The sequence below is a fragment of the Postia placenta genome, assembly GCF_002117355.1.
Source record: "Postia placenta MAD-698-R-SB12 unplaced genomic scaffold POSPLAscaffold_8, whole genome shotgun sequence".
NCBI lineage: Eukaryota > Fungi > Basidiomycota > Agaricomycetes > Polyporales > Adustoporiaceae > Rhodonia > Rhodonia placenta.
Window position 1 is genome coordinate 352,788 of NW_020169839.1, and position 10,413 is coordinate 363,200.

The window sequence follows — 10,413 nt, forward strand, 5'->3', positions numbered from 1 at the left end:
TAAGCGACACATGATCTTGTTCTGGACACATCAGGCTGGACCCTGATGCCGGACCTTTTCTAGATAGAAACCAGACTCCTTCTGGACCATGACATCATTCTGACATCATAGGTAGGAGCTAGGCTCAGGCACTAGGCCATAGGCCGGTCAATTCTGGACCCTAGGCCCAGGGCAGGGCAGGGCCAGACTATGACATCATATATGACATCATAGAGCACATGATACTTAGTAATCCTTACCCAGCTAGGTACCAGGGGTCCATTACCGGTCCCTGGGGGGTTTTCCCTCATGTATATAAAGCAGCATCCTGGGGCACCCTGTCCCCCAGTTCTATTCACTTCGTTGTTGCGCTTAACAGCATTACCTCCCCATACTTAAGTGCTATTATCTCCCCCCCTCAATATCAAGCTATAAGGTGGGTTTGTAGGTTTTGTGATAGAGCACTTCGACAAGCACGGCTCCGCCTCCAACAATACCAGCAGCATCGCCCGCGCCGCCTTCACCGCCTGCGCAATCCACGTCTCAACCTATCGCTACATCCGCTCCCCCAGCACCACCAGTACACCCCTTCGCAAACGCTTGTGATGCAACCTACGCCCCACCGAATGTTCGAAACTTCGCAACTCCGCCGAAGCCCTCGAACGACAAGGGCAAGGAACCAGCGTACAAGACCATTGTCCCTGTTATCCAGCCGAAGCTCGCCGAAGAAATCTTCCAGTGTTCAATGAAGTCGCAGTTCGTCACGCTGACCCCAGAAGAGTTGCTTTCGATTGCACCCGACATTCAAACCAAGTACCGCAACGCCGTCACCCCTAAGCGAGTCTCGACGGAACCCGTCGCGTCGGCCCACATCGTAGAAATCGGCGCCAACGAGGCCTTGGCTGTCAACCAGCTCTCATGTTCAGGTGCAACGTTGGAACCCGGTGCTACAATCGTACCCAACCCCTATGAAACCTATCTGAAGCACATCCCTCACGGCGAGCACCCCGCAGAATTTACTGTCGCCCGCGATTCAAATGCGATTCGTTCGATCATCGCGTTGATCGACAACAAAGAGCAGATCAAATGCATCGTCGACCCAGCTGAACATGCAATTGGTGAACAGCGAGGTGGACCGATCGCTGGGACTCATTCGAAATGTTCCCTTCCGCATCGGTGAGATCATATTGTATCTTCAGGCTCACGTCATTCAAAACGCAGCGTACGACATCCTCCTTGGCCGACCCTTCGACGTGCTCACGCAAAGCGTCGTCAAGAACTTCGCCGACGAAAACCAGACCATTACGATCCTCTGTCCGAACACCGGCGAAACCGTCACAATTCCGACGTACGCGCAAGGAAGATCGCAAAGCTGGCAGCATCCTCTCGGGTGTTGCAAATCGCATTTTCTAGCTTCGAGGAATTGATTCCCCATGATCAAGGAGAAGCCGCGCTAGTCATCGACTATGATGAGGTAAACCCGAGTATTTCCTTCATCTCTCCTATTGATTCCTCGATTCCGAACGCTGTTTCGTCGCTGTACCTCTCCGCATGCACCTCCGTTTCTTCATATTTGCAGACTCTTTACGCTCCGGACAGTACAGCTTCTAATGCCGCTCTGTCGAATGCTTCGGCGTGGGCTTCGACTCTTCTATTTTCAGCTCCGTTCGCTTCGACTCCGCCAGCTCCCGTCCTGACGAAGTCCATCTCACAGCTTTCCAACTCAATTCTTCCCTTTCCTTCGACAACATCGACTTCTACCCCTTCAACGCACAAGATCCTCGCCGCGACAAAGAAGAAATACAAGCCTGTCGCTCTCAAAACCCGACCCGTCCTTGGTGCCGTCCCCGAACAATTTCGAATACTTCGAGACATCAAGGGCGGCCCTCTCTCCATCATGCCTAAGCTTTCGACCGACCCTCCGCCGTTCAAACCTACCGGTCGGTACACCCTCGAACGCTTCGAAGCAACCGATAAGCTTCATGACGGCGACTTCCTACTTCCCGAAGAGCGTCGAGTCCTCCACCACTTCATGTGCTTGCACAACGAAGCCTTTGCCTGGACCGACGATGAGTGTGGATGCTTCAAGCCCAAGTACTTCCCCCCCGTCAATTTCCCCGTTGTTCCTCACACGCCCTGGGTGCAGAAGAATATCCCCATTCCGCCCGGGATCTACAACGAAGTCTGTGCGGTGATCAAGCAGAAGATCGCCGCTGGAGTCTACGAGCCATCGAACTCATCGTATCGATTGCGGTGGTTCTGTGTCGTCAAGAAGGACGGTAAATCTCTTCGACTCGTCCATTCCCTCGAGCCCCTCAATGCAGTCACGATCCAACATTCCGGTGTACCGCCGACGCCTGAATATCTCGCAGAACAATTCGGAGGAAGACCATGCGGCGGCATGCTCGACCTCTATGTCGGCTACAACGAACGACTCATTGCCGAGTCTTTGAGAGATCTAACGACGTTCCAGACACCCTACGGAGCCATGCGCCTTGTAACCCTCCCGATGGGTTGGACAAACTCGGTCCCAATCTTCCACGACGACGTCACCTACATCCTCCAGCCCGAGATCCCGCACGTTATGGTGCCCTATGTCGACGATGTTCCCGTCAAGGGTCCCGAATCCAACTACGACGACGAGCGGCTCCCTTCGAACCACGGCATTCGACACTTCGTATGGGAGCATTTCGAGAACATGAACTGCGTGGTCACTCAAATGCGCTACGCCGGAGGTACCTTTTCAGGGGTCAAGAGCATCCTCATCGCTCGAGAAATCATGGTGGTAGGACATCGCTGCACTCCTCAAGGACGCCTCCCCGACGACTCTCACGTCGCTGCGATACGCAACTGGGGTCCCTGCGCTACTCTGTCCAATGTTCGAGCGTTCCTCGGAACCATCGGCGTTGTTCGAATCTTCATCCGTAATTTCACTCACTGCGCTGACGCACTCGTACGCCTCACGAGGAAGGACGTCGAGTTCGAGTTCGGTCTGGAGCAAATCGCGGCACAGGAAGACCTCAAGGACACGCTACTCTCATCCCCTGCACTTCGAGCCATCCATTATGATTCCCCCTCTCCTGTCATTCTCGCAGTCGACACGTCGTTCATTGCCGTCGGATACCACCTCTGCCAGTGCGACGAAGCCAACATGCGAGTCCGTTACTACAGTAGGTTCGGCTCGATCACGCTCAACAATCGCGAACGAAGGTTTTCACAGCCGAAGCTCGAGATCTACGGCCTATTCCGTGCACTACGATCCCTTCAACTCTACCTGATCGGCGTTCGGAACCTCATCGTCAAAGTCAATGCTCGATACATCAAGGGTATGCTGAAGAATCCGGACATCGCCCCAAGTGCGAGTATCAACCGGTGGATTGTCTCGATTCTCACATTCCATTTCATGCTGGTCCACGTCCCTGGTACAATGCACAGCCCCAACGGTCTCTCTCGACACACAGCTCAACCTGGTGATGTCACCGAAGACGAAGTTGACGAAGAGTTTGACGATTGGATCGACCAGATGCACTCTTTCATTCACCAGATTCAGCCCCTCCTGTCCGTCCCTTTGCTAGCCATCTTCACCAATGGCAGAGCCGAGGACAGCTCAGATTTCAATAGGGAGGAGGATAGCTACGAGCTAGTGCCTCGATCGGAGCAAGCGCAACTAGCCGACGCAAAGCTTGACGATGTGCTCGAATTTCATCGAATGTTAGCAAAGCCCGACGGCATCTCCGAAAGCGTTTACAAAGGATTCATCAAGTACTGCATGCAATTCTTCCTCGACAACGACACCCTCTGGCGCAAGGACAGTCACGGAGCACACAAGCTAGTCGTCAAGCCCGGCGATCGCCTTCGAATACTTCGAGAATGCCACGATCGCACTGCGCATCGAGGAATCTACGCAACCCAAGCCTTCGTCAATGAGTGATTCTGGTGGCCATTCCACTACGCCGACATTGCTTGGTTCGTTCGATCGTGCCATATCTGCCAGTCTCGACAAGTGCGTCAAATCCTCATTCCTCCGACCGTCACAGTACCAGCCCCCATCTTTGTGAAAATTCACATCGACACAATGCACATGCCAGCCTCGGGCGGATACAAGTACTTGGTCCAAGGTAGATGCTCCCTCACGACTTACCCTGAGTTTCGAATGCTTCAAAAAGAGACAGCAAAAGCCCTCGTCGACTGGATCTTCGAAGACATCCTCTGTCAATGGGGCGCACTCAGTGAGATCGTCACCGACAATGGTACGGCGTTCATCAAGGTGGCCGATTACCTTTCGAAGAAATACCACATCAACCATATTCGAATCAGTGGGTACAATTCAAGAGCGAACAGTCTGGTCGAACGTCCGCATTTCAGCATGTGACAAGCCTTGTTCAAAACAGCTGATGGAGATGAGAAGAAATGGTCCTAAGCTGCGTATTTTGTATTTTGGTCCGAGCACATCACAACTCGACGACGCATGGGCTGCTCACCCTACTTCACTGTTACGGGCACCCATCCGCTCATTCCTCTCGACATCGTTGAAGCTACGTATCTGCAACCACCACTGACTTCAATTCTTTTGATGACCGATCTCATCGCCCGTAGGGCCATTGCGCTCCAGAAACGCGTCGAGCAAGTCACCGAACTCCACTCGAAGGTCTACGAAGCACGTCGAACTGCAGCAATTCACTTCGAGAAAGAGCACGAGCACTCGATCCAGGATTTTGACTTCAAGCGCGGAGCCCTAGTGCTCATACGCAACATGAAGATCGAGAAGTCCCTCAACCGCAAGATGCGCCCGCGATATCTAGGCCCCCTCATCGTCGTCTCGTGCAACAAGGGCGGCGCGTACATCGTATGCGAACTCGACGGTACAGTCCTCGATCGACCCATCGCAGCATTCTGCGTCATTCCGTATTTCTCACGTAAATCCATACCAATCCCCGAAGATCTTGAAGATGTCTCGACTGAGCGTCTTCGAGAACTCGAACTATTGAATTCTCTAGGCGACGACAATGATGATGAAGTCGAAGAAGCCAAAGAACACGATGAATAGAGGTTCTCCCCTTTTATTACTTGTACACCACGATACATATTTTCTTCTCTCCATTCCTGCTCTCACATTACGCTATATGTTTGATTTTCTCCTACATTCCAGACCATCCCTTGTACGAATACCTTCAATTCAACTCGATAGTCGCGACATCATTCGACGTTCTACGAACACTTTGATTCGACCGTTGCGTGGAGGCTCACCTTAGACGAGTCCTCCTAGGCTGTGATGACAAACTGAGCCTATATTCTCATTAAGTCCATTTTCCCTCACTACGAACATTTCTATTTCACCTTCTATGTCCTTCGATCATATTACGACTTACTTTGAACACACTTATTTTCATTTCCTTTTCTTAGTTCCCGCTAGGTTTCGTCTAGGCCAAGGGACACATTTTCGATTCGATTATCAATGCAATATTCTACGACATAAGGACAACTACGATACAATACGACTCGCGTCATCGCCTAGTCCTCGTCAACAGCCCCGCGCACGAACCCGATTCCTCCTTTAGCGAGTGCCATCTTCTCCATCTTTTGAAGATCGAGGTCCATGTCGTGTAGGAGCGCTCGACGACGAGCGATGAAGGCGCGCTCCTCGCGGATGATGCAAATGATTCCCCGAGATTCGTCGTCGAGGTCAAGTGCATCGAGGTCGTCCTGCTCCAGGCCCAGGCGGCTGGCCCCATCGAGAGGCAGTCGCAGCAGTGGGCGCGGAGGCTCGTCGACTCGGCGCTTCTTCGAACCACTCGAGTCCGCGATCAAAGGCCCAGAAGAGGCCAGCCGAACTACCACAATGTCAGCCAAAGTTTAGGACAACAAGAAGAAACAACTTACTGCGCTTTTTGGTGGTTGATCCTCCGCCACGCGTCTTCTTTGTCTTGCCCAGGACAGACACTTTGTCGAAATAGCAGCCCTGTTGGAACTGCGCGCACCTCTCGCAGGTCGTGGTGTTCTCGACCCACATGCACTCGACCGGGGCCGAGCGGTAGCCGGCGCAACGATCACACTATCAAGGCGTTAGCATCGAACAGCTTCGACGAAGAATTGAGCGTACCTTCTGTCCCGACTGGCGCTTCTCAAGCACAATGGCGGCCATGTCGACCTCCGTCATCGCAAAAGGACGTTCGAGCGTCCGAGGAGTCTTCTACGAAAGAGAGATTAGTCATCGAACGACGATAGAAGAAAACACTTACGACCGAGGGGTCGTTTGACAACTCGGTGACCTCGTCATCGACCCTTGCACGCCCTTTACCCTTGTCGACACCAGCAGGCGCGGGGTCAGGGAGGAGTCCCTCGGCAGCCGCGATCCTTGCCAACTCTTTGTCGGCGGCCTCTTGTGCGCGACGCTCGTCTTCGGCCTGCTTCCGATGGTCCTCTTTGTCCTTTCGACGCCGTTCGTCTTCGAGGCGACGGTCCTCGGCGGCCTTCGCACGCTTCGCGGCCTCTTCGACGCGTCGTGCTTCCTCTTCGGCGAGGTGCTTCTGCTCTTCGACGCGTTGTTTGACCTCGGCGTCGATGGCGGTCGCAAGCTCGGGCCAGTCACCGCGCACCCACTCGACCCACGACTCCGACGCCCGCTCTGCGAGCTGTTTGACGGTGGCGGCGACGCGCAGCTCCGTCTCCTCGTCGCGGATGGCGCCCAGGGCCTTGCGATAGGCGAGCTATTCGAAAACAAAACGGTTAGTTGGGTTATGCAGATTACGAGTGACTTATGACAAGTGGCGACAAATCTTGTGCCCACTCTTCGACCGCGTTGAGCGCGGTGTCGGCAGTCGGCGGAGCCTCGAGAACCACAAGCAGCAAGGCGAGGCGGCAGTTGACGAGCGAAGGCATCGAGGCAGGGGTGGCAGAACGAGAAGACATCGTGGAAGCAGCGAGTATGTGAGGAAAGACAACGAGGTAGCGACGAAGGAATGATGGGATGGGGAAAATGAGGCTAAGTCTACCCTGCTTATAACCCCTTTCCGACCAGCGTTTAGCGCCGGCCACGTGGCTTTTGAAACCGACTCGGGTTGTCATGCCGCTTCAATCCGTTCACGACCATCGCGCTTCTCGCATCACGTGGAGGACCAAGGGCGGTCCAAATTTCAATAGGGAGGAGATGATAGGCGCCAAGCCCCTCTGGGCCCCAATTCACCTCTTTTCGGCAGTCGCATCCTGCCCGGCACTTCAACTCAGTCTCCCAACACTTTGATTTCACCCTCGACGCTCTTCGACACCTTCAACGGTGCGCGACACTTACTCGAAGCTCAGCACGGTCGTCCCGATGCCTTGTGCGTAGATCCCGGGACATCTTCCGCATTCGGCGAACAATAGGGCCACTTGACGCCGCTCGGCCAAGCGCGCGCTTCGCTCCAAGCCACACCGAAGTAGCCAGTCTTTCCCGATTAGGTATCGAACCTCGCGGCATGCCTTCACAACGGCTACCGGTCCGAAGTGGCCATATGTTGCTCTTCATCTCCGCATTCGGCATGACGTCACTCTACCAATGGACTTGGTGTGTGCCCCTCGGTGAGGCAGCTTCTTGAGGAACAATGCAAAGCCCCTTGTACCAGTGTGCCACTTTCGATAGTCGTAGCGTCCTGTGTAGTATAAAATCTGTCGTACTTTTCTCTAAAAATAGAAGATCCGGTTCCCCCCTTGAGTTCAGAGCTCATAAGTCGAGTTTGCCCCACGTCTAAGCTTTAACTGCGTCACTTTGTCCCTCACTGCGTAACCTCAAAACCTCGTCCACTGCATTTACTCGTCGATACTGTCTCGACGAACCCTTTGACTTCAATTATTGTTGAAGAAACTGCGAACCGCGCCCTAGCTAAGTCCACCCTATCGAGTCGTGTCCCTTCCTTCTACGATACATCGAAGAGCTCTGCCGAGCTTCGATCGTCTCCGCTAACCACCCACAGCCTCCGAGTAGCTTCGACGACGTGTCGAAGCCTCCGAGTAGCTTCGACGACGTGTCGAAGCCACCTCGTAGCTTCCCCATTGTTCGTAGCCTTTTTCCGAAGGCATTTCTCGTGTTCACTCGAACTGCGGGACACCTTGCTGCTAACTCCCCTCTCTTTAGACTATAATCCGTCTCTCTAGTCCCTTTAGGTCGCACCCAGGTTAGGGGTTAGGGTTTCGTAGGTCGTATCACCGTATATCTGGGCCAGTTCCGCCACAAATGCCTTCCAGGTGCCCAGATCCTTTCCTTCCCACATTTTCACATAGTAGCTCTTCATATACTGATGAGCTGGTCCTTGTAGCTTAGAGAGGGCCGTGACGATTCACTGTTTGTCGGTGGCCACTCCCTCATGCTCGCACCACAGTACAATCAGGTCCAGCCATTCCTCAAGCTTGGTCTTATCCTCACTGCCCTTGAAGGCCAGAGGTTCCCCAATCTTAGGTTGACGGGAATGACCGCTACCCATTGACGCAGGTAGCGCATCGACTTGTCGCTTGTAGGAATCGACTAGTGCCTGCTGATTCTGGACCATGATATGCAGGGATTCGACCTCTCGAAGGAGGCTTTGAAGGTATCCGTCATAGTGCCTGCTTATTTCTAAGGTCAGGCGACCAATCCAGTCTCTGACTCGTCCAGTGGTCGATTTTGCAGCATTCACAGTAACTGTTTGCAGCAGAGCTGCTTGTTCGTCAGAGACGTTCACGTTCTGGAAGATTGCATTGCGCCACTCTTCTTCCGTGGCGATCGTGAATGCTTCGGTCGGAACGAAGGGGATGTATGGGGCCGGATTAGCCCGTGATTAGCCCGTATTTGCTTGTGATTGAAAGAAAAAAGTGAAGCGAAGGAGATCTCCTCCTCATGCCATATAAGCCAATTATGCCAGAAAAGATTGCCAATCTTTATTCCACTATCTACACTTTGTACTTGAAGGTGATGTTTAGGCTAGCCAACTCATTACAGATATCCGGCAGGCGACTGCTTAAGTCTTCGAAGGAGACATGCCCAATCCTTTTCAGGTTGCGCTTGATAACTCTCCAATGCCTGTTGGTAAGCCGGCGCGCCTTCTTCTCCAGCCCATGATACAACTCGTCGAACCCATCGCCCATCCTCCTGACTTTCGCCACAACTTCCGGCTCCAAGCTCCCTTCTTCCTTTTCCATTCGAGCGAATACCGGTTCCAGCCTGTCGGCCTGTCGGCTGTGGCGGCAAACATCTCGTTGTACTCGGATGTGCGCAACAGAATCTTTGTGCGCTGGAAGTGAATGTCGGGGAGTGGCTTGGGTGGTTTGTATTCGTAGGAGGGTCCTGCCTGCATATCGATGCGATCGATAAGGGGGGGAGCGGGGTCGGAGATACGATCGAGCAACTGTTGCTTCTTGAAGAGATGCGCACGAAGTGCAAGCTCCTCGATGTCGTGTTTCGCTTTTTCAGCGCGTTCAGGGTTGAAGGGGCGGCGAATGAGTGGCTTGATGGTGGGGCGTACAATTCGGCGAGGTTTGCCAACATCGTTGAACTTGTGCATGTTGTGGATGGCGATACGCTCAAGCAGGCCTGTCGGCTCATGCTTGGTAGTGATGATGAAAGGTTTGGCTTTCGGCATGGCTACGGCAGAGGGGATTAGATAACAGCTTTTCAGCTGGCTCTTTTCAGAGCGAAGAAAAGGGTATGTGCTATACTACAGGGTCCATTGGTCGTGCTTCGTGTCGGCGTCCCCCTGCTCTCTCTCAGCAGGTAGGGAGGGGGGAATACAGATCTCAGTTGGGTTTCCACACCCACTGCAAGTGGTTTTGGGAGAATCTTACACTCTCCCTAAGGCTGCCCATGCTGGTTATCCGTTGTAAGCCCTAAGGCCTCATAGAATGGTAAACCACATTCCAGCATGTTGCCCATAAGGCAGCAACCTCCCCTTACGCCTAGGGACCGGCGAAAAGCTCAGCATGTTGACACCAATTGTTCAACCCTGACCAATAAAGGTAGGTGCTTCGCAAAAAGGTATTGCCACTTTTCAGTTGACAAACCATAACCCCCAGAACCCACATGAAAAGGCCACCGTACGCTTTGCAGCATAGGGGCATAGCAACGACCAATAGGCCCTGTAACAAAGCAGGTAGCAAGGGACCCTTGCCAGGGCCCAGTGCACCTTAAAGCAGTTCTATTCAACTATCACAAAACCTATAAACCCACCTTATAGCTTGATATTGAGGGGGGGAGATAATAGCACTTAAGTATGGGGAGGTAATGCTGTTAAGCGCAACAACGAAGTGAATAGAACTGGGGGACAGGGTGCCCCAGGATGCTGCTTTATATACATGAGGGAAAACCCCCCAGGGACCGGTAATGGACCCCTGGTACCTAGCTGGGTAAGGATTACTAAGTATCATGTGCTCTATGATGTCATATATGATGTCATAGTCTGGCCCTGCCCTGCCCTGGGGCCTAGGGTC

The 10,413-nt window shown here is 53.2% G+C and overlaps 2 protein-coding genes across 2 annotated transcripts; both read right to left on the bottom strand.

Annotated features, from left to right (window-relative positions):
* Window positions 1-5,490: 5,490 nt before the first annotated feature.
* POSPLADRAFT_1145593 (hypothetical protein) lies at window positions 5,491-7,498 on the bottom strand (the record flags this gene model as incomplete). Its single annotated transcript, XM_024485817.1, has 6 exons — window positions 5,491-5,810; window positions 5,860-6,031; window positions 6,080-6,169; window positions 6,219-6,467; window positions 6,531-6,686; window positions 7,268-7,498. 6 exons carry the CDS (start codon window positions 7,496-7,498, stop codon window positions 5,491-5,493), a joined length of 1,218 nt encoding a protein of 405 aa, XP_024338237.1.
* Window positions 7,499-8,853: 1,355 nt separating this feature from the next.
* Window positions 8,854-10,000, bottom strand: POSPLADRAFT_1040083 (hypothetical protein). The gene is made up of 2 exons (XM_024477665.1): window positions 9,193-10,000; window positions 8,854-9,166 (listed from the first exon to the last, which is right to left on the bottom strand). Exons 1-2 carry the CDS (start codon window positions 9,567-9,569, stop codon window positions 8,881-8,883), a joined length of 663 nt encoding a protein of 220 aa, XP_024338238.1. The 5' UTR covers window positions 9,570-10,000; the 3' UTR covers window positions 8,854-8,880.
* Between the last annotated feature and the right edge of the window lie 413 nt (window positions 10,001-10,413).